This window comes from Mustela putorius, unplaced genomic scaffold (assembly GCF_011764305.1).
Source record: "Mustela putorius furo isolate JIRA1106 unplaced genomic scaffold, ASM1176430v1.1 tig00537227_pilon_pilon_pilon, whole genome shotgun sequence".
NCBI lineage: Eukaryota > Metazoa > Chordata > Mammalia > Carnivora > Mustelidae > Mustela > Mustela putorius.
Window position 1 is genome coordinate 17,251,704 of NW_025422368.1, and position 24,693 is coordinate 17,276,396.

At 35.6% G+C, this 24,693-nt stretch overlaps 1 protein-coding gene across 8 annotated transcripts in view; it reads right to left on the minus strand.

Moving 5' to 3' along the window:
* DNM1L (dynamin 1 like) overlaps positions 1 to 24,693 on the minus strand; it is a 51,391-nt gene that overhangs the window by 5,949 nt on the left and 20,749 nt on the right. For 4 of the 8 annotated variants that reach the window (XM_013045490.2, XM_004771821.3, XM_004771811.3 and 1 more), the window contains exons 3-15: positions 21,981 to 22,019; positions 20,526 to 20,572; positions 20,059 to 20,130; positions 17,371 to 17,457; positions 15,282 to 15,444; positions 13,456 to 13,576; positions 11,996 to 12,127; positions 10,922 to 11,128; positions 6,752 to 6,872; positions 6,375 to 6,530; positions 6,042 to 6,131; positions 2,583 to 2,675; positions 94 to 150 (exon numbers count right to left, since the gene is read on the minus strand). In XM_013045490.2, the coding sequence (XP_012900944.1) occupies positions 94 to 150; positions 2,583 to 2,675; positions 6,042 to 6,131; positions 6,375 to 6,530; positions 6,752 to 6,872; positions 10,922 to 11,128; positions 11,996 to 12,127; positions 13,456 to 13,576; positions 15,282 to 15,444; positions 17,371 to 17,457; positions 20,059 to 20,130; positions 20,526 to 20,572; positions 21,981 to 22,019 (1,385 nt within the window). The remainder of the gene's footprint in view (positions 1 to 93; positions 151 to 2,582; positions 2,676 to 6,041; positions 6,132 to 6,374; positions 6,531 to 6,751; positions 6,873 to 10,921; positions 11,129 to 11,995; positions 12,128 to 13,455; positions 13,577 to 15,281; positions 15,445 to 17,370; positions 17,458 to 20,058; positions 20,131 to 20,525; positions 20,573 to 21,980; positions 22,020 to 24,693) is intronic. The other 4 variants (XM_004771820.3, XM_004771819.3, XM_004771816.3 and 1 more) reach the window with 1 other exon arrangement.

Sequence of the window (24,693 nt, forward strand, 5' to 3'; positions counted from 1 at the left end):
AAAGACCACTACTCCTAGAACTGAGTTGTATTAAGGCTTACCAATCCTTTGCATATTGGGAATATGATTTTAAAATATTATTTTTTTTTTTACCTTGTCTCGTGATACTGCTGAAGGTAATTCTCTTGCTAGCCTGTTTCTCCTTTGTTCCTATAAAACACAACCAAACCAAAGTGTTTATCAGAGCATTGAAAGGGAAGCCTACTAAAAAATGTTCAGCTGAATTGAAAAGTGTGGAATAACTTACAGTATATCCTCTCACTGTTGGGACTCATGCCACAATTTTATTTTAAAACAAACAAGAAATCATTTAACCCAATGCTTCTCAATCTTTTTTTCTGCCCAACACACCTGAAGGATACAATACAACGTCAGTAACAGTGGCTCCTGTATGGGGGATTCTCAGTTGAGGGGCGATGGGCCAACATCTCTGCCTTTCCCACTGGAAGTCATTGATTTAAACTGTCCCCACATAAACATGTGCACAACCCTCCAGCACACCATGTGGAATCTTAAATGCACAGATGACAGAAAACTAATCCTTGAAAAAAATCACTCTAACCTGCATACCTGTGTGTTAAATTCATAAAACTCCCACACACAAGACCCTATAAATACCTGTGGTGGAGGTCATCCTTTAAGGATGTTCATTTTCTTTATCCTAAACCATCTCCCAGAAATAAACGTGGTGAAAACAGTTCTTTCTGTAACCTAATTTAACAGACTGATTGACCGCCCACTCTTCTAATTTACCAGTACTATCAAGTAGCTCTGGTACAAAGCTTAAGAAATTCTTAAATATAGGGGCGCCTGGGTGGCTCAGTGGGTTAAGCCGCTGCCTTCGGCTCGGGTCGTGATCTCAGGGTCCTGGGATCGAGCCCTGCATCGGGCTCTCTGCTCAGCCGGGAGCCTGATTCCTCCTCTCTCTCTCTGCCTGCCTCTCTGCCTGCTTGTGATCTCTCTCTGTCAAATAAATAAATAAAATCTTTAAAAAAAAAATTCTTAAATTCAAATCAACAGGCAGTGAACACCTGTTATCAAGCACCGTGACAGGGGCAAGAGGGACAACAGAGAAAGATGGAGGTGTTCCTGGCTCTCTCGCAGGCAGCGACAAAGACACAGGAAAGCATTTAGGTTAAATAAAGTCAAAATTACTCCTAGGAAGAAACCATTTCATAAGCACTCTCAAACCTGCAAAAAAGATGTTAACAAAGCTTCTACGGTGATCTTTTATGCGTAAAGACTTTCTTTTTGACAGACACTTGGCTGATTTTCATCTTTTTCGTGAGGGAATCCAGTGATTAAAAAAATGTATCAGATGATAAAAATATGTGGATTTCAACAATCTTCAGAATAATTAAAATGTACATTTTGAAGAGGGACACAAAGCAAAAGGCAGGAGACTTTTGCTCCTGCAAAAATTTTCTGAATTTCTCATCATAGTCTGTTACCAACCAGTTATAACCTTGGCTATCCTGGACAATATAGTCCTGGCTTATTTAACTTTGTTAACTGGACAGGTTACCAACTCTATAAGCCCTCAGTTTTGTAGTCTATAGTTACCATTACCTATCTTCAAAAAGTTGTTGTAAAGATTTAATGAGAATATCAAGTTCTTTGTCATGGAATCGTTAAAAACAGACATACTCATTTGTCTAAGACAAAACAAAACTTAGCAGAAATCATATCATAAATAACATTGTCAGTATTACAGAAAATTTGGTACATCGGTTTTCTCTTGAAGGTGGTTTCTATGTTCCAAGAACTAAACCCTTATTCTAAGATAGTGTATACACACTAATTTTTAACATAACTATTTTTTAGTGCACCTGCCAAGTGCTTGAAGTGCCCTACTCATGTAACACTGTTAAAGTGTCCTCATCTGTTTAACCAAAGGACTGAAGCTGATGACCCAGAGTCCCTTCCAATTCCCAAATTGCACATTTACAATATTGTCTCCACCCATATGCATAAAAAGAAATTTTATAAAGAAGGGAACTCTAAGGTCTTACTGGATTAAGGAGCAGCAAAAAAATTTATTGTTCTTGGATAAAAGTAGCTGAGAATAAAAACAGCATGTGGATAAACTGTTTTATCCACCAGCGTTGGCTCCATGTGAGATCTTATACAACTTCCAAAATTCACTTCAAATGCGTGAAAAAAGAGCCATGAAGTGTAGCCACTCTGGTACAGGTGAAAATGTATTAATTTATGTAAATCTTGGAATGTTTCCTTCCCAGCTTTCAGAGCCAAATGGAAACAATTTTAAACACTCACTTAGTTTTCCACTCTTCAACCTGAATAAACTACAACAGTTACTGAAAGGGAGCATTCATTAAATCAGTGAATCCTAGACCCCTCTGAATTAGCTGTGTAAACAGAAAATTAGAATAATGCCACCAGGTGGTTTTGAGAATTAGATTTAACATAACATAATGCCTTCAGCATACATCCTGGGATGTAACCAGACAATAACATGGTCCCACATGTGTTTTACAGTTATGCCATGCTCTGTAAATTTGATACAACTGATTTACAACGGATATTTTTCTCTCAAAAGTGATAATTCAAATGGTATTTACCTCTATATTATTGTTCATTAGCCCACAAGCATCAGCAAAGTCTGGATGTTTTGTGTTGATATAAGCCAATTCAATTGCCACTAAGTTATGGACCTAGAAAAAAATAAAATTAGGCTATATACAAAAACATGTTGACTTAATTCTACTTTAGGTAATGTAAAACTTTGTAAACAGTTCTAAAAAAGACAGTATGGGACACTGATGCCTGAGTCAATACTCAAAAAATATGTTCCAACTGATGCATATTATGCTACAGAATAATTTGCTCTCTTTTGAATTATTTATATCTCAGCATCTAAGATTGCACTTCAAAAGGGGTTAGGAAGTAAGATAGTTAGAAGTACTTTTTTAGAGGGAAAAAAAATTCCTTGATGCAAATCTTAAGTTCCAAGGCTTTATGTAATTTTGCTATTAAAATCTCAGATCATCTGCTATTCCGTGTCAAAGTTTCAGTTCAGATTCAACAAGAAACATTTCATAATCAGATATAAAAGATGTTAACTTTATTTGAGTAAAGGACACATGTAAAGACCTGAGATAATGACTGATAAGCTTTAATTAGACACACATGGTTTAAATATTATACGTGGTTTGAAATTTTTCTTTTTAATGTTGTTCGCGTATAACACCTAGTGCTCCGTGCAATACATACCCTCCTTAATACCCATCACCAGGCTCACCCACCCTCCATCCCCTTTCCCCTCTGAAACCTTCAGTTTATTTCCCAGAGTCCATAGTCTCTCATGGTTCATCACCCGCTCTGATCTCCCCTCCTTCATTTTTCCCTTCTGATGTCCTCCATGCTATTCCTTATGTTCCACATGTAAGTGAAACCATAGGATAACTGTCTCTGTTTGACTTATTTCACTTATCATAATCCCCTCCAGTTCCATCCATGTTGATGCAAATGGTGGGTGTTCATCCTTTGTGATGGCTGAGTAATATTCCATCATGTATATGGACATCTTCTTTACTCATTTGTCTGTTTAAGGGTATCTAGGCTCCTTCCACACTTTGGCTATTGGGGACACTGCTGCTATGAACACTGGGGTGCATATGGCCCTTCTTTCCACTACATCTGTATCTTTGGGGTAAATACCTCGTAGTGCAATTTCTGAGTCATAGGGTAGCTCTATTTTTAACTTTTTGAGGAATCTCCACACTGTTTTCCAAAATGGCTGTACCAACTTGCATTCCCACTAACAGTATAAGAAGGTTCCCCTTTCTCCACAACCTCTCCCTCCACTTGTTTTCTGCCTTGTGAATTTTTGCCCTTTTAGCTGGTGTAAGGTGGTATCTCAATATGGTTTTGATCTAAATTTCCCTGGTGACTAATGATGTTGAACATTTTTTCATGTATCTATTAGCCATCTGTATGTCTTCTTATGATACTTTACGTGGAAAACCCAAAAGACCCCACCCCCAAATTACTAGAACTTGTACAGAAATTCAGTAATGTGTTAGAATACAAAATCAATGTGCAGAAATCAGTTGCTTTCCTATACACTAACAAAATAACTGTAGAAAGAGAAATGGGGGAATCGATTGCATTTATAATAGCACCAAAAACTATAAGATACCTTGAAGTAAACCTAACCAAAGAAGTAAAGGATCTACACTCTAGAAACTACAGAACACTTATGAAAGAAATCGAAGAAGACACATAAAAATGGAAAAACATTCCTTGCTCATGAAGAATAAACATTGTTAAAATTTCTATACTACCCAGAGCAATCTATACTTTCAGTGCCATCCTGCTCAAAATACCAATGGCATTTTTCAAAGTGCTAGAACAAACAATCCTAAAATTTGTATGAAACCAGAAAAGTCCCTGAATCGCCAAGGAAATGCTGAAAAAGAAAAACAGCTGGGGGCATCACGTTGCCTGATTTCAAGCTATATTACAAACCTATGATCACCAAGACAGCATGGTACTGGCACAAAAACAGACACATAGACCAAAGGAACAGAACAGAGAACCCAGAAATGGGCCCTCAGCTCTATGGTCAACTAATCTTCAACAAAGCAGGAAAAAATATCCAGTGGAAAAAAGACAGTCTCTTCAATAAATGGTGCTGGGAAAATGAGACAGCTATATACAAAAGAATGAAACTCGACCACTCTCTTACACCATACACAAAGATAAACTCAAAATGTATGGAAGACCTCAATGTGAGGCAGGAATCCATCAAAATCCTATAAGAAAACATAAGCAGTGACCTCTTTGACATCGGCCACAGCGATTCTTTCAAGGCAAGGGAAACAAAAGCAAAAATGACCTTTTGGGATTTCATCAAGATAAAAAGCTCTTGCAAAGCAAAGGAAACTGTCAACAAAACTAAGAGGCAACCCACTGAATGGGAGAAGATACTTGCAAATGACTCTACAGACAAAGGGCTGATATCCAAGATCTACAAAGAAGGGCTGATATCCAAGATCTACAAAGAACTTCTCAAACTCAACCCCAAAAACAGTCAAGTCAAAAAATGGGCAGAATACTTGAACAGACACTTCTCCAAAGTGGTTTGAAATCCTACTGGGACAATAATCAAATGGAAAGTTGAAAGTAATTTCTCTAGCACTGCAGAGATTAAACGAACTCCTTCATATGTGCTGCCCTAACGAATCTCAGGTATCAGGAGAGTACGAAACCGTCAAGAACCAAGGTGAAAAACATCTATTCAAATGAAATTCCAGTGATTCCATGCTATCACTAACTCTGATATCAGGCTTACTATATCCCTGCTCCTCTCAGCCTGGGGGTCACATTTGCTATAGGGAAACATCCAAGCAGCAGCGCTCACATTCTACACTTCCAGGAGTGGTTTTGTAGTCTTAGTAAACCTTAAACCTCCATTGGGGCTCACCACCTTCCTGAACCAAGGACCCAAATGCACTTTTAGTGACCAGAAAAGAAACAAAACAAAACACTCAGCCAACAAATAGAGACATAAAGGCAATCTCTAATGCTTATCCCATGTTTTTCCAAATTTCAGCATTTTTACAGATAGCAGCAACCCACAAAATAGTAGCAAGCAACCATGATATTACAGTACTAGGTCCTCAAACCAGCAAACTAGAAATGGCCAAATGACCCCGATATACCAGAGTTAAAATAGCTTGCTATATAAAGGCTCAGTATACTGGGGCTGGTGATAAAAACTAATTTTCCATTAGATCAGTGGTGCTATATAATAGAGCAAAGCTATTCACAATCCCCAACAATAACTCCATTCTCATGAAAACCTGTGGCTGCAGGCTAACAATGATTAAAATATGAAGAAAAATGTACCTTGTGTCAGAATTACTTAAGTGTCCTTCAAAATAAGAATGAGGTTCAGTTCTTTATCTTCCTAATACACTGGGAAACAAGCCTAAACTCAAAATTACTGCTATTGCTGTACAAAAAAACTTCTTTAACAGTGGTTATAATGATGACTTGTGAAAATAACAGCTCACCATTTCATTTGTAACAGGCAACCGTTTACGAAGAAGGCAAGTCACTACTTCAACTATGGCATCATGAAGTTTAGGGAATCGCAACAACTCCTATATACGACGGAAGCAAAATAGAATAGACTGCTTTGTTTAAAGGAAAATTAAATAATCACTGAAATACTGAATTAGAATTTAAGCTACATTTAAGCATACTACTTCAAATCACTTTCCAATGAGGAAAATGCATATTTTAAGTTATTTTTAGCCCACCTTCCATGTTTCCTCCCACCATAAGAAACCAGCACTTCCTGTCTTGTACCACTCCAGCCGACACGTGAGACCTCTCGCAGTTACCTGTGTACTGTAATTGCTACAGTGCTGAATGATCCTTTGCATTTCCTCATGAACCAGTTCCACACAACGCAGGCTGGGTTCTTCCAGACGTTTGATTTGCCGCTTGACCAGTAACTCAAATGAAACTTCAGGCACAAACAAAGCAGGACGAGGACCCTAGAAAAATTTCTGAGCTCTTATTACAGCTATACAAAATTTCAGTTCTTCCCTAGGTTAAAATAAATGATGTTTTTTGGTATTTTTCATGAAAAGTGCTTCCTAATATCAGGTACGAGAACAAAAATAAAATTCATTTAAAAAGACAGTGCTAATGGTTAAAAATTATAATAAACCTTTAACCTCTTTTTTAAAAAAATCTAAAAATTAAGTATACTCACAGTAGCATTTCTAATGGCAGTCAAAATGTCAATAGTGTTAAGGCCACCTAGCGGGTCAACAGATTCTAAAGTTCGCCCAAAAGTCTCATGGAAAATATAACATATCCTAGCACCACCGCATCTGAAAGGCAATGAAGTACATGGTTTCCATTATTTACTAAAAGGGAAAGAAGCTACAAGTTAAAAGTCTTCCTATTAAGCTTTTAAAGTCTTGTTTTCTGAGACAGTCTCAGTTAAATAATTACATTTAGATCATTCCCATGTGTTCTCAACTCCATTATGAACGAGTTTCTAATTATTTTCTTTTAAAGAAGAGTCATTCCACAAAAGGCATTTGTCAAATGTATATGTATGTGTTTGCGTACAAAGACACACACACACACAGAGTAAATATTCTGCCAAAAAACACCAGTTTACTAGGAACTACTAAACATCTTTTCTCTGCCCTAGTTTTCTACGAGTACAAGCTTTTTAAAAGACAAAAAACAGTATCTTATTTATTTGTTTATTCAGAATTTACAGGAGAAATGGACAAACTTTTCCTTGGAAGGGCCAGCCAGTAAATAGTTTAGGCTTTTCAGGGCATACAGTTTCTGTCAAAACGACTCCACTCTACCACTGAGCAAAAAATGCAGCTATAGACAAAATACAAACAAATAAGCACAGCTGTGTTCCAATAAAACTTACACACACTAGAATATGGATTCTGCGTAATTTTAACATCATGAAATATTCTTTGAATTTTTTCCAACCATTTGAAAATGTAAAAATCCTTCTTAGCCAATGGGCTACATTTTGCTCCTGCTTTAAACAAATTAACTCTCTATTAAGCACTATACTTTCTTACAGTTGTCTAAGCAGAAGGTACAAGCCTACCATTATGCTAAGTGAAATAAGCTGGACACAGACAAATATTGTATGATTCCCCTCATATAAAATATCTAGAATTAGCCAATTCAGAGAGACAGAAAGTAAATTAGAGGTTACCAGGGACAGAAGGAGGAAGAAACAGAGAGATACTGCTTAATGGATACACAGTTTCTGTTGGAGTGATAAAAAAATTTTAGAAATAGACACCTTTTGATGATTGGACAATAGTGTGACTTTAATTGAATGCCATTAAATTATACTTAAAACGAATAAATTACCAGTCTGCCTCCAACCTTTCCCTTCTCCAAATAATCTTCCATAATGACTAGAATTATCCTTCTAAAATGGATACTCCTCTGACTGAAAGTGTTTTACTTCTATAGCAGGAAGTTCTCCAAAATCTGAAGATACTGGATTTTCCACAATCTTGTTCTTAGATGCCTTTGCTGCATTACCTCCTGTTACATCCCATCACTATATATGCAATTCTCTACATACACCCTATATTATTCTTTCCTGTACCAAAGCCTAAAATACCCTTCTACTTATTGCCTCTCTAAATTCTATTCAGAGCCCAACCTAAACACATCTTTAGCTATGGCATGCTCCCAGTCCTGAGAGAAATGTAAATTGGTCTCTCTTCAATGTTTTAAAGGCTTAAATGATTACACAGATTATTTGCTTTATTAACTACTTATAAAACTCCCCATAGGGCGCCTGGGTGGCTCAGTGGGTTAAAGCCTCTGCTTTCAGCTCAGGTCATGATCCCAGGGTCCTGGGATCCAGCCCCGCATCGGACTCTCTGCTCAGCGGAGAGTCGGCTTCCTCCTCTCTCTCTCTCTCTCTCTCTGCCTGCCTCTTTGTCTACTTGTGATCTCTGTCTGTCAAATAAATAAATAAAATCTTATAAAAAAAAAATCTCCATTTATGTTATAAGCACATTTCTGGAGACATAGTATTTAAATAAAAATACTTGATTATACGCCTGTTTGCCACATAATTGTGCCTTGTGTTACCTTGTTTTACCTTACCCACTAAGCTTTTTAAAGGTTCATCTTAATAATCTTTATTTCCCTCAATATGCCATATATATATATTCTCACAGAACGTCTATCATTTTAAGCCAACTTATATATATTTAAAAAAAGATCTTGGGCGCCTGGGTGGCTCAGTGGGTTAAGCCGCTGCCTTCGGCTCAGGTCATGATCTCAGGATCCTGGGATCGAGTCCGATATCGGGCTCTCTGCTCAGCAGGGAGCCTGCTTCCTCCTCTCTCTCTCTCTGCCTGCCTCTCTGCCTACTTGTGATCTCTCTCTGTCAAATAAATAAATAAAATCTTTAAAAAAAAAAATTAAAAAAAATAAAAAAAGATCTTAAGTAGGATGTTTTGTACTATTGCGAGACCCTTTGTGATGGGTAATATGTTTGTTTGAGGTTTTGTTTTTAAAAATGTAGCACTTGACTTTTTGCCAAGTTAAAAAAAAAATAAGTATTACTCCAGTTGCAAAAAATATAAAATAACCAACCATTCACCAATGAGTTCAATACTGTCTTTATGGAGTTAACGCACATAAAAGGCCACCTGGGTCACACAAAAGTACATAGAATACTCACACAAGTGTACATATAATTTCACAAGTGGTGAAACTGAATAAGCTCTGGGTTGTACCAATTCTATTTTCTCATTTTGTTACTGTACTACAGTTATGTAAAATGTCAACACTGGGGAAGAGGGGGTGAAGGATTAACAGGACCTAGGAAGGTACATTTATTTGCAACTTCCTGGAAGTCTATAATTACTTCAAAATTAAAAGTTTTCTTTTTTAAGTGAGTTCAGAGAAATGAACATTTTTATATACTGCTAGTAGTACAACAATACAATCTACTAACAGTATGACAACAGTAAGAAACATTGAGGATGTTCTTTCCCTTTGACACAGTAATTCCATTCTAGGAATTTCACCTAAGGGTTTACTCCAATACATGCCCCCAAAATAGTCCATCACAACACTGTTTACATATGTGTATGAATAAAAATGATCTATCAGTAGTAGAGTACTGGTTTAAGAGAGTATATCTAAAAAGTAAAATGCCGTGTAAATTTTTTTTTTTTTAAGATTTTATTTATTTTTTTGACAGGGAGAGAGGTCACACGTAGGCAGAGAGGCAGGCAGAAAGAGGCGGAAGCAGGCTCCCTACTCAGCAGAGAGCCTGATGCAGGGCTTGATCCCAGAAACCTGAGATCATGAACTGAAATGAAGGCAGAGGCTTAATCCGAGCCACCCAGGCGCCCCAATGCCATGTAAATTTTTAAGACTGAATACAGAAATGTAAATTAGTATTAGCTGTTTGTGACAAGTTGATTTGAAGATATAATTCCAAAATAGCATGACAGTATTTTGATCTGATTTTTGAAATACAGACATTTAAAATGTTTTAAATGCTCAGAAAAATGTCTAGGTTCATGCCAAAATTAACAGGGACTCTGGATAGTGGAATTAAGTAATTTTGTCCTTATATTCTTCTTATCTGCATTTTTTTTTCTTTCATGAAAAATTAAAGTGTGTTTGTTAAAGAAACAAACATTTAAAAAGTTAAATTACCAAGTATTTTTAAATGCTTATCAAAGTCTTGTTAAAAAAAAAACACCTGTGGGCGCCTGGGTGGCTCAGTGGGTTAAGCCGCTGCCTTCGGCTCGGGTCATGATCTCAGGGTCCTGGGATCGAGGCCCGCGTCGGACTCTCTGCTCGGCAGGGAGCCTGCTTCCCTCTCTCTCTCTCTGCCTGCCTCTCTGTCTACTTGTGATCTCTCTCTGTCAAATAAATAAGTAAAATCTTTGGAAAAAAAAAAAAAAAAAAAAAAAAAAAACACCTGAAATTTTTACTGTGCTTTACCTGTTTACAAAGCATTTTCACACATACATCAGACATGATCCTATAATTTCTGCAAAATACTCTTCTGCAGATTATAAATCACAATCAGAGAATCTCAGAGTTAAAGTCACTGTTACAAAAGCTAAAGTAAGGGGTGCCTCGTTGGCTCAGTGGGTTAAGCCTCTGCCTTTGGCTCAGGTCATGATTGCAGGGTCCTGGGATTGAGCCCCACATTGGGCTCTCTGTTCAGCGGGGAGCCTGCTTCCCATCCCCCACCCACACCGCCCTGCCTGGCCTGCCTCTCTGCCTACTTGTGATCTCTCTGTCAAATAAATAAATAAAATCTTTTAAAAAAGAAAAAAAAAAAGCTTAAGTAACCCAGCAGATTTGGTCAGGTAACCAAATCCACAGAGAAATTTTTACTTACAGTTCTGAAGTTTCAATATATTTTGCAGTTCCTTCAATAGTGTTACAATATTCTGTGGCGAATTTGGTAATAAGTTGGAGTAAAGTAGCACTTTTATCATCCACAGGTTCACCATAGCTATTTAGGAGAGACTGATACTGAGCAGCTAGAACATTTATTCTTGTTTTCAACTCTGGTAAGCAATCTCTGATGTGATGCATCAGTAACCTAATGAAAGGTTAGAAAAAAAGGATTTTAAAGTAAAACTATATTTTGAAGAACCAAACAAGTCAAATTTTTAAAATGCCAATAATGATAAAAGCTGTCAAATAATTTGTCCTGCCAGGAAATAATGCAATCTTAGGCTAGAAGTAAATACTTACTAAAAAAAAATGACATGAACAAAGACAACTTGATTAACACTTTTTAAACTTGCCTTCAACCCACCAAAATGTAGCATATGCTAGAGAACCAACATAAATAGAAAAAATTTTGATTTCTGACTTATCTTTTACAATGAGTACTTAGCACAGTGAAAAATCAATCTTATTAAGATCTAAGTCCATCAGCCTTTAATTTATTTAGGGAATAAGATAAAAGTAAGAGAAAACAGCTTTCATTTCAGTCATTTATAAATTACCTAGAAAGGTTTTCCAGTTCTTCTACCATAAGTGGGTATTAAGGATTCAAGGTAAATACTTCAAATTCTTTTTATGAATAAGAACAGAAGATATCCATTTAAAATAAGAATTGTTTATCTGAAAATTATACATTTTAGTTTAGTTCCTGAAATTCCAAGTGGAAATTAAGTCATCTGCTATCTAGTTCTATTACCAAAAGTAAATTGACTGTCAAGAACTTCATAATTAAGGCATTTAAAAAATTCCCTTGAGCATTCCTAGAATACATAATTTAATGCCAACCACCCAAATTAAAAGAAGACATCTACATTTTAAGGACCTACTGTACAAGAAACAAAACCTGAAACTGTACACATAAGAATGTTGTGAAAATATAAGGAACTAAAAAATCAGAGTTTTCGGACACCTACTGGCAAACCAAAAGGACCTCATTTTCCAAGAGTAAAAACGTTACCTGTTTAGAGTCCTAGCAAGATACTTTGTTCCATTTCTATTAGCCAGAGATGGGTATTTCTTCTGAAGAAATGCATATTCATCTCGGATTGAATCAGTTACACTCTTCTTATTGTTAATGTCCAGCTGGCTCCTAGGGTTGAAAAATAACAAACTGTTTAATTAAAAGTCAACTGTGTCCTCTGCATACCTTAGATGATGATGGTAGCACTGGACATTGTAGTAATGCCTGATATGGACTATGTTATCTAATTCTTGTAATAATTGTATGGAGTAGGTATTGGCCCATTTTACAGCAAAGGATGCAAGGCTCAGGGACATTAACTGACCCAGGGTTACATGTTAAGCACTTCCACCAAGAGTCAATCTTTGACTTGTAATACCTGAATAGTTTATGCCTCATTGGTACCATTAACTACGGTCAAAAGCAGTACTCTGAAGTAACAGGGATAGACAAGTAAAAAAAAAGTATGACTATGACAACCAGCTGTGTATTTTACCCATATACAGACAACTAATTTCTACCAAAAATAATTACTTAAAGAGCAGTCATTTACAAATGCAACAGTTTTATACCATGAAAAGAGAGTAGAGAATTAAAAATAACTGAAGTACGGGTGACGTAGGACATATGAATAAAGCAGACACTGTAAAGGGTCTTCGGTATCACTTAGTAAAAACATTTTCATTTAGAAAAGGCCTGAGACCCAGGTGTCATTTAAATCAATGTTATATAGCTAGTTTATGGACAAAGTATGAGTAGAACCCAGATCTCCTATTAATTTCAGTGCTTCCTACTTTATAGGCTTTCGACTAAGAGAGATCTTATTTGAAATCTGCTCTCACCATGAGACTTTGGTAGATGTATAACTTGAGTCTTCTGATTATAAAATAAATATCAATTCCTACCTCACAGAGATGTTGTAAAGGTTCAAACTGCTCACAGGAGAGGGTCTAACGCATAGACACTCAATAGTAGTTTCCTTTCCATAATTATTGACACCAGCTATTTATAATTAGGACCTTTAATAAAATTTCTCCAAGTCACATCCTGGCAATTATGATGGATCACTAATGCCAGAGGTGTTAAATGAATTTATTAAAATCCTTCCACCGTATTAACAAACTTTTTCTTAATCATGTGCAAATTAAATACATTTTTCTTTCCTTATCCAGTTCACTCCTCGTGTATAACATAATAAGCAGAAATTTTTCAAGCCTGGCTATTAAATTTTCATCCCATTTTATGGACTGCTTACTTTAAAAACACTTTCCATTACAAATGCCCACAGGAGGCTTTAGTGAATCTCTTTTCTTCCTTTACAGCAATGAATTCCTAGCAATATCAAGATTATAGTAAAAGGGGAAAAGAAGGATATCACATTTTAAAATGCTTTTAAAAATTCAGATTTGCTTTGAAATGGGAATGCTGCAATTCTTATTCTATTCTTGATTTCTAACCTGTTAACTACTCCAATTATTCCAAGTTTGACTGGTATAACTCTTCCCATCAATACATCCATGGCATCAGTACCGGCATCCATAAGGTCAAGTTTAGTGATTACAGCTAAGGTTCTGCGACCTGGTAAATGAAAAAAAAAAGAAAATGATCCATTAAATAAAGCTATTAGGTATTAATAAAGAAAAATCCTCATCTATAATCTCTCCTTAACATTACCTCTCATCATTTTGGTAATGCTTTTCTAACCTTTGCTGACAAATACTTTTTAGAAGCTAATTTTAGGGGCACCTGGGTGGCTCAGTTGTTAAGTGTCTGCCTTTAGCTCAGGTCATGATCCCAGGGTTCTGGGATCAAGCCCCGCATCAGGCTCCCTGCTTGTTGGGAAGACTGCTTCTCCCTCTGCCTGCCACTCCCCCTGCTTGTGTTCCCTCTCTTGCTGTGTCTGTCAAATAAATAAAAATAAAAAGATAAATAAATAAATAAATACTAATTTTAGGGACACCTGGGTGGCTTAGTCAAGTCATGATCTCAGGGTCATGAGATCAAGCCCCTTGTCAAGACTCCAGGCTCAGTGGGGAGTCTGCTTGTCCCTCTCCTCCGTCTTCCTGCTCCCTTCCTCCCTCCCACCCACCTCTCAAATACATAAATAAAAATCTTTAAAAAGAAAGAAAAAAAAAAGGGTTACATGCTCTATTGACTGAGCCAGCCAGGTGCCCCTAGGGCTTATCTTTTAATCTAAAATGATGTGAGATAAAAATTTCTTAAAAACTTGAAATTAAAAAAAAAAAACTTTAAAAAGTTACTGTTATGGTTATTTTATTTTGTTTTATTTATTTTTTTTTTTTTATTTTTTTATTTGTCAGAGAGAGAGCAAGCGAGAGGGAGCACAGGCAGACAGAATGGCAGGCAGAGTCAGAGGGAGAAGCAGGCTCCCTGCGGAGCAAGGAGCCCGATGTGGGACTCGATCCCAGGACGCTGGGATCATGACCTGAGCCAAAGGCAGCTGCCCAACCAACTGAGCCACCCAGGCGTCCCTGTTATGGTTATTTTAATTAGCAGTTTTAGCATTAACTTTTCCTACCAAATTTTTATTTCAAAGCAGGAAAAAAGAAACATGACACAGCTCACAGCTCACAGAACCATCAAATACTCAGGGGAAAAAAAAAAGCTACTGTATGGGGCAAAGCCATATTTATCAGCAGCAATAAGAACTACTCACCTACAAGCTGCCATTTTATATATACTAAGAGATGCACACCACAGCATAAGTCAAATCCCATAAACTGATCCACAGTATGAACTAAATTGGGATTTATGAACATAATCCTTGGGGTTATGAATGCTTCATAAAAGGAGTTTACCTTTATTTCTAAGAATTCCCTCTGCCTTGTCTAAATGTTTCTTTCCTATCTCTGCAGAACATAGATACCATAATTTTCTACTATACCATAATAATCTACAATGATTACCTTTTATGATAGTTATTCTTAGAAGTCAGCCATCCAAAATCTAAATCATTTTATTTATATAAAACAAACCCTCTTTGCAAAACCTGTTATAATGTTAAAATCATTAGGCAACTATTACAAATATGGACATTATATAAAGTGTTTTTGCCTTGACTATACAGGAACTAACCCATTAAAACTTTATTTTCCATCAGAATTTCTACTTGTAATTATAAGCAAAACAGGAACACATTATTTTTTAAATCTGTATTAATAGCTAGAAAAATTACTTTTAAAAATAAATATTTCTTTCTTGAGGGTAGATTTACCACTGTTAACCAACCATCTCATCATTCAATATTAACATCTGTCCTTACCATCTGGATCTACCTCTCTTGAAATCTTAAGTGCCTCTGATGTTGCCATATCTGTATTAGCAGCAGTGACAGCAAGGATGATGGAATTTGGATTACTGATGAACCGAAGAATGAGCTCTCTGATTTGAAGCTCAATATCCTTAGGTTGATCACCTACAGGCACCTAAACCAAACAGAGATGAGCAAGGAACTAATAATAAAAACCAACTGAGCTTCCCCCACCCCCATTTAATCTATAGAATAGAGGTATTACCCCATTCACAGATAGTTAAAATGAAGAAAGAATATACACTGAAAAAATTAAATTAAAAAAGAGTACACTAGTACTAGTGGAATATATGAATTTAGGGGTATGTGAAAGTCGCAAAATGTACCTCTTGCAAATATCAAGTTTACCATGTAAAGGACTGGTCAATGATAACTATATAGAGACAAAATTCATTTGTTCATTCAATTAACAAGTATTTATTGGCAGCCTACTATATTTCAGGCACTGTTCTACATCAGATATGTCACAGTAGTGATTAAAAAAAGACTGAAATTCCTGTCTTCACAGAATTTATATTTTAGTGATGAGAAGTAGACAATAGGCAAATAAATATAGTATCCAGATGGTGGTTGAACTGTAGAAAAAAATTAAGCAGAACAAGAAGCTAGGGAATGATTAGAAAAGATTATACTTTTAAATAAATAGGATTATGCTTTTAAACAGAGTAAAGAGGGAAGAAGTCACTCAGATAATGACATTCAAGAGAATGAGCAGACGGGGAAACCTGCTTCTCCCTCTGCCTGCTGCTCCCTCTGCTTGTGTTTGTTTTCTCTCTGACAAATAAATTAATAAAATATTTTTTAAAAATAAAATAATTTTAAAAAAGAGAATGGGCAGGAACTGAAGCCAGTAAGGGAGAGGTACACACAGATATCTGGAGGAAAAATATTCCAGCAGAATGAACAGTAAGGGCGGAAAACTAGAGCAGAAGGAGTTAGAAGAACAGGGATACTTTCACTTTTAAGAACTTAAGCTTTGGGGCGTCTGGGTGGCTCAGTGAGTTAAAGCCTCTCTCTGCCTTTGGCTCAAGTCATGATCCCAGGGTCCTGGGATGGAGCCCTACGTCAGGCTCTCTGCTCAGCAGAGAGCCTGCTTCCTCCTCTCTCTCTGCCTGCCTCTCTGCCTACTTGTGATCTCTGCCTGTCAAATAAATTTAAAAATCTTAAAAAAAAAAAAAAAAAGAACTTAAGCTTTTACTGTGAATGAAATGAAAAACCATTGGCGAGATTTTGAGCAAAGGAATGACACAATCTAATTTTCACCTTAATAGCATCATTCTGGCGGCTTACTTAACAGATTATGAGGAAGACCTATTAGGAGGTTATTGCAGTAATCAAGCTGACAGGGTAGTGGCTAGATCAGGATAGTAGCTATAAATTTTTAAGATATAATGGAGTTCTGTATATATTTTAAATATAAGAAGAGCCGAAAGAAGGATCTTCTGAGAAAGTAGGGTGTGGAATAAAAAGTGTCAAGGATGACTACAAACTTTCTGGCTAAGCAACTAATAGGAAAGACTTGTCAATTATTGAAGTAGGGGAGACTACAGAGTGATGGAGTAAGGTTGAGGGACAGGTCAGCAATTTAGCATAAGACACATCAGTTTGAAATGCCTATTAGACACTTCAGTGTACATGTCAAATAGACAGTTGGATATATGAGTCTGGAGATGTCTATATGCTGTCAGCAAACAGACACTCATGTATTTAAAGCCATAGTTTGAATGAAATCATCAAGAGGGGTTAAGTGTACCCAACTGACAAGAGGTCTAAAAACAGCTCTGAGGCACTCACTCTGGAGAAAATGGGAGGAAAGAAACCAGCAAAAGAGAGAGAAGGAATGGCCAGTGAGACTGGAGAGAAACCTGGTATCCTGGAAGCCAAGTAAAGAAAGTGTTTCAAGGAGAAGGGAATGGAGTTAATAGACCAAGTTGACTGGGGAAAAAAGAAAGCTGACTATTCTCATATGAGGTCAAGCAAAAACCACCACAACTGAAAACAAACATGACCAAATGCACAATGAGTAACAACTAATCTTTACCTTGGTCATTCCTGGCAAATCCACAAGTGTCAGATTGACAACATTGGGTGAAAAAATCTTAAGATGAATTGGCTCAGGGCTTACTCCCTAAAAATAAGTTTTAAAATACCATGTTAAAATCACATTAAAATTTAGGTGAAATATAAATGCTAAAGTACACCACATTTCAAGTAGACAGACACTAGAAGTTTTTACATATGAATTAAACCATAAACATTTCAGTAATCAAAACCTGATGAAACACATGACAAGTAAGACAGACAGCCGCATAGCAGGTGATAATTTTATCCAATTCGATCATTAATACACAAAATTTATTTCCCCTGCATTACTTCACATGCTTTTTTCTGGATTCTAAACAGACACAACTTCTTAAATATGTTTAACAGACTTAGTGCTGAACAAAAAGAAAACTATATCATTATCCAAATTTCCGACATTCTGGAGTAGACAGTGAGGCATGGGATAACAAGTCATCCAAATCAACCTGGCTCCTAATCCTTGAATATGAAGTAGCAAAAGTGTGTATTTTAAGAGATTCCCTGAAAAATGTATCCATATCTTAGCTCTCTGAATTCAAGTAGAGAGAATCTGGATAGTGAGAGATACCTCTATTTTCTCTCCAGACTGAGATTATTATCCAGATCACCTTCTCTTCACCACTGGCCCTCTACAAGTTTTAAAGCTGAGCCAGCTATAAGTAAAAAGACACACAGAAAATATACATAACTTCTCTTTGCACGTGCCCTGCCCTTCTTTATCCTTGAAAACGCCATCTCATCTTACCTACACCTTGAATCTTCTTTCATTAACCCAGTGAAAATTCTAATTTCCCAGAAGGCTTTTTTAGAACATCTTTTACTCTTGAGTTCTATTAGATTACTCCGAACTACTTATCTATTTCAAATACACCAATATTCCAAAGTCATATGCTTATACTCAGCATACCTACTCAGGTATGTGTACTTCTCAGGGATTCCCTTTCATGTCCAATACAAAGCTTTGCTCAAATACCTTTAAAATTCCAATCTCACAGATATTTTAAATCTTTCAGGGCTTTATGTTAGGCATAGGAATTCATTTAGATATTTATACATATGAAATTACTTACATAAGATCAAAGTATCATTTACTTCATTACAAACATGACTTAGGGAAGGAGAGACTTTTCACAGATTTGGGGGTAAGGGACTTCTCATCCTTTGGACACTGTGGGTAAGAAAACCTGCTAGGTAAGTATATCACATCCCCACCATAAATTAAACATCTAATTGGTATATAGACTCAATCCTTCATGACATTCAGTTTAGTGTAACTAAAACTTTCCCTTCTGAAAGCAAAGTAGTGGATGTAGTCACATCCACTCTAAATTCTAGCCCTATGTAAAATTTCTATTTTAGTATATGTGCTGCCAAAGCAAGCACTGTAAAATTCCTAAATTCAGTAAATTCATGGGAATGCAGGAAAGAATTCAGACTGGTATTATGATTAACAACATCCCCAAAGTCAAGATTATCCCCAATACAATTACAGGACTAAGGACAATATAATCTAGTCCCTTACCTCTTTTTCTGCTTCTTCTATACAACATATTACTAGAAATTCAAGAAAGTATGGTAGCAGCAGCAGCAACTTTAAGGTTACCAGTTTAATAATGAATAAAGCTTAGTTGGTCAAAGAGATAAATATCCTGACTAGGCATAAAGAACTGATATGGCTCCCAAAATGCCTTTTTGTCAGGACAACCTCTCCAGCACAGCATCTGGGAGATAAAAGGGCTCAATGAATATTTGTTGAATATTAATATTGGGCTAGGGCCCACTTGTGGGATTAAATGGCCTCTGGATAATACAAGAATGGAGGTTTAAAAAAAATTTTTAAGGAAGGGAACAAAGAGAAAGTTAGCAAGAATAAACCAGGAGAGAAAACAGAAGCATTTACAGGAAGCAGTGACAGTGCCTGGTGTCAAGATTAATGGCATATTGAATACCTAATCTAGTTTAAATTCTCACAGTATTAGAAAACAGGAAAACAATTCAGTAGTTAATGTTAGTTTTTAATTTCACTGAAAAAAACCTCTCTCTTTGCTTTCCTAAGTGAATCTAGCCTTACTCAGGTAAGAAAGAGAGCTCTTCAAAATCTCAGAAGTTATATAATCCCTCTTGAGTTAGAATACAGTCTATCAGAAGAAGATAACTTATTGTAGCAGTATTAAATAGAAAAATTATACAAGTGGTATGTATATCATAAGATTAAGAATAAACATCTAAATGAAATATCTTATAGTATATATAAGCTCTAAGAAACAAGTGGGATTTTAAGTAAGGTTTTTACATATTTGTGAAAACCTCCATTAGTTTCAAATACGAGGACTAGGAATTTACAATGCTCATCATACATTATATACAGAATACTCTCAATGAGGGGCACCTGGGTGGCTTAGTCATTAAGCATCTGCCTTCAGCTCAGGTCAGGATCCCAGGGTCCTGGGATCGAGCCCCGCATCAGGCTCCCTGCTCAGCGGGTGGAAGGCTGTTTTTCCCTCTCCCACTCCCCCTGCTTGTATTCCCTCTCTCGCTGTGTCTCTGTCAAATAAATAAATAAAATCTTAAAAAAACAAACAAAAAAGAAGAATCTCAATGATATATTTACTGACATTTATATGTTCCAACTCTAAAAGATGCCTACCTTATTATTTCCTGAAATCCTTTCTGTTTCATTTTCAATTTCTTGTCGAATTTCATCAAAATCCGTGTAAAGCTAGAAATTATTGAAACAAAAAGCACAACACTCATAGCAAGCTCAACAGTTTTTAAGTGAGGGGTTAATAAATTTCAAAGAAGTCTATGAGTCTGCTTCAGAGAATTAGTAAATTCTAACATAAACACATATTTTCTGAGCCAAAGAGTTTTATATGAGTTTTTCAAAGCTGCCTGATCCCACAAAAGTTAATTTCCAAATTACAATAAAGCTCAACTTAATGTGTTTTCCAAATAAACTGCTATGGTTAGAAATGTTACTAAGGGAAAATTTACAAGGAGCAGTGGCTTCAAGGTAATATACCACACCACCAATGATAAGGAACTAAATTACCAAGTACTTGTAAATTTTTCAAAAATGTTTTTTCCTCATAATATTCTTGTGTGATCAATTACCTTATTTTTGGTGTGAAGAAATTTACCCCATTCTTCTGCTTCAACCCCTGAAAAAGAAAAACTCCATTTATTGGAAACTATGGGAACTACCTTTTTATCTCAGGAGTTCAAAAAGGCAACATAATTATCACTTGTTTCTATTTTGCCACTGACAAGCAGTATTTTAAGATCTACTAAATTGTACTTTCATATTTTAAAAACTGTATCCTGTATTTCAAGCAGTGACTATTTTCAGTTACTCACAGGTCTTCCTTTTGAAATCTAGATCCTACAAATAAAATTGTTCACTTCATATTTTGTATGTAACTATATCATAGCAAAAGTATATGCTTTGTTTTTAAGTATCTTACACATAACCAGTTAATATAATGAAAGTAACTCAAGCAAATGGCTAAAAGAAAAACTAAATCCTACTGAGTAATGCGAAAAGCACACATAATAGGTTTACACACATAAGGTCAAAGTTTGTAATATGTGAATGAAATAGCTATTAAATCCACTTTTTAAAAATTTGGTTTCCTGCTGGCTACCTGTAAGTTACAACTTGGTATTCCTTTAAAGAGCTCCGTCAGTAGTGCATTCTGTGATTCATATGCATTTTCAAAGGTAAATGTTCCCCCCTTGGAAGTGAACATTAGAAAGAAATGAAATGAGTGTGTGTTGGGAAGGACGGTGGGACAGACGACTCTAGCATAACTATTGTAGAGATGCTACTCTCCATGAAGTTTTCCAGTAATAGGTCTGTTCTTCCTGCACTTGCTGAAAAAAAAGGAAAATATATTCACTGTAGGCCCTGTTTCAAGTGGTCTAAATCTTGGCGAGCAAGTTTTATTCTAGTTTTCTCAAAGAAACTAGACGTGTTTAATTGTACAAAGCTAACCTAACTGCCTTCCCTAAGCACAGTTATTTTGCTTTCACCAAATTTAGAGTTTTAAATGTCTTAATGAGTTTATGAATAATGCATTATCAGCCACTGAAATCAAAATAAAAATGACTAAAAGATTTTCAAATAAATATTGAAGAAAAACTTATTTCTTTGGTGGAAATAAGGCAAATAAAACTGGATCCTTTTTGCAAGTAAAATGCTCACCTACTTGAAGCTTAGTACCTTCTTCCAAGAAGTCTCATTGGAGGACAGGAGTAATCTAGGTGAACAGAACTCACAGGGGCAAGTACTACATACCAAAGGGGTGCTTTTAATTTACCTTATCATATACAAGAGGCCTGGCTTCACAAGCATGTTCTTAAAAATAAAAATAAAATAAATTACATTCACCACCAAAAAAAGCCTGTATTCTGATGCAATGCCAAGAGGTAACAAGAACCACCTGCAATCAATGTAGATAAGCAAATAAAAATGGAAGAAAAATAATGCACACAGCCTGTAAGAGTACATAAGCACACATGCAGGCATACTAGAAAAAGAAGGGTCAAAAACAAATGGATAAAGGAAACCTTTAGAAAGGTGTCTTGAGTTTTTCCATGTAGCAGGGTCTGTAGTTAAAGAGAAACAGTACAGAATGAGAAGTTTAGTGCTTATCCCTAATATTTTAAACCTTTTTAAAAACTCAAATGTGCAGAAACCTGAACACATTTCAAATGCACAGAGCATTCAATTATTCAAACTTTACAACTGTAATCCCACTACAATTAATTATAATTAAAGGGATGTAGAGATTTTAAGTGATATAAATGAAGCATACTATGTGTCATAACTTACTGTTATTTTCCATTAAAACTAATTGTGTTACCTCTGGTTTCTAGTTCTAACACATCTGGATTAAGATTAATTCACTCTTCAAAATTTTGCCTTAAATATTTGATATACTTGCTATCTATGACTATGAGAGAAGATAAATGGCCTGGTACAAAAAAAGCTACAAAGCATACCCAATGCATCTTTCAACACCTCAAAAGTAAATATATACAAGTATTTACCCTATTCACAAAGATTGAGCTATGTAAGGGATTATTATGTTCTTTGAAATATAAACTGGATTTAAAAGAACACAAACAATTTTGGTCTTTAATCAGCATGCTACTTCTGGATTTTGCCTAAAAAGAAATCTGAGGAGAGCTTGATTTATTTCTTAAAATATATGAAAGATAATCATGAAGTTCAAAGTTCAAACGAAACCACCATCTTACTCTAAAACAGCATGAATATGTTTTTGTAAGATTTTTTTCAGAAAATTCTTTTACATTGGCAATAGGGGGTGCAGGCTAAGAAATTCAATACACTGACACCTCAATTATCCTATCTGGTTGGCAGAATGAAGGACTCAACATAGAATAAAATTTCCTGATAACTAAATGCTGCTTATTAAACATTAAAATACTTTATTTTAGTCAGTTTTGATGGAGCTGTATCTAAAATGGGTTATACTACTCCATGTCATCCTAAAACACACTGCTCTTAAACAAACCTATTATTGATAATGTAGGCCTCTCTCATATAGCAAAGCCCTCTGAGGCTATAAATCTCTATACAAAATGGTTAGAGACTGATTTTTTCTTTTTTGAATTTTCCATCTGGTTATGTTTTCCTCCCTCTCTCCTCTCTGGTTATCAGACTGGAGGAAGTTCATACTCTTGTGGCTAACTGTTTATCTGCTTCATTGTTTCTGATTTTCTCTGGGTTACAATGATTTATGATAAGGTAGACTGTTCATATTGAGGATAAAGAGACTCTGGTGAGACACTATGGAACTATGCTAGTTATTAATAGGACATCTGAAATTTAATACTCAAAACTTATTTAATCTATTTTGTGTTCTGGGTAGCTGAGTTGTCATTTTAAATGAGGTTTTACGTTTTATGTAAAATATAAGCACTAAGCTTTGAAAATATATAGAGAGAAGTTAAGATATGCAGATTTGCTGACCACCACCAAGAAGAGACACATCCAACAAAATACAGTGAACATACAAGCAGAGATACTGAGGAACTGACACTTCTGTAGCTGAAATGTACACCCTTTTCTCAAAACACTGCCCAGCTCTGCCAACAGTTTCTGAAAGGCATGATATCTATCATCTGCCCTTTTCATGGTGACTGAAAAAAATAAAAAGTTAAAAGAAAGAGACCTAATTAATGCCATATGGTTCCTTAAAGCTTAAGGTATTTGGTTGATGTGAAGACATAACTTAGTGGGAATGAAATTTTAAGTGTTATTCTATATATATAAAGCTGAACTGAACCATAGGTTACTACAAAACGACTAAGTTCAAGGCTCTAAATTTCAATAATACAGAAATATTACAGAAATGCAAAGTGATAAATAATATATCAAGACACTAACTAATATAATTAAGAGGCTCTTACATGTCCTCTGGCAATTTATCCAAAAATATTACTTGTTAACACCTACAACTTCATTAACCTGCTTCAGTGATTAACTTTCTACATCACAATAGGGTTTTTTTTACTTCCTTAAAAAAAAAAATCGGGCTATCATCACCAACACTCCTATAAAAATGGAAAAATAAAATACGAATTAAAGTAACTTCAATTTCATCAATACTATCATCCCTTCTTAGATCAGAATCTAAGAAATAGAATGAAAGTGCATTGTAACAGATCTCTGCAGAAAAGCAACAAACATGGTACAGTACTGCAAATGTATTCATTAGAGCATTTTACAGTTTTATAAATAAGACAGAAAGTCTGAGCTACAAACTGAAGAAGATAAAATATATTATTTGCATCAAACATTCCAACCTCACCGATATAAATAGGACATATTCTTAATAAGCAATTTAATATCCATTTATAGACCTAGCATTTCTCAAAATACTTTCAGTTTAACCAAAGAAGGACTGCAATAAAGGACAGTGTATATTTTCTTATCTTAATATTCCACATTTACTATTGCAGGAATGGGTGGATCTGAAAAATCAGAATAGTATGTGCTATGCAGGCAAGGCTTGGCAAGAGAAAGATTGCAAAAAAGAAATAAAATAAAATAACCAAACTCTTTCTAAAAATAATATTTTATTAGCTTAAGGGGGAAAAGATTCAAAATTAGCAAGTACATGGTAAGACCAGAAAAGGGAAGGTGAGATAACACTGCTATACTGAAAAAGCAAAGTCCTTTTAATTGTATTTAAAATCTCTGAGCTAAAACCTAGATTAAGTTTCTAATTCAAAGTTAAAATATAAAAACATT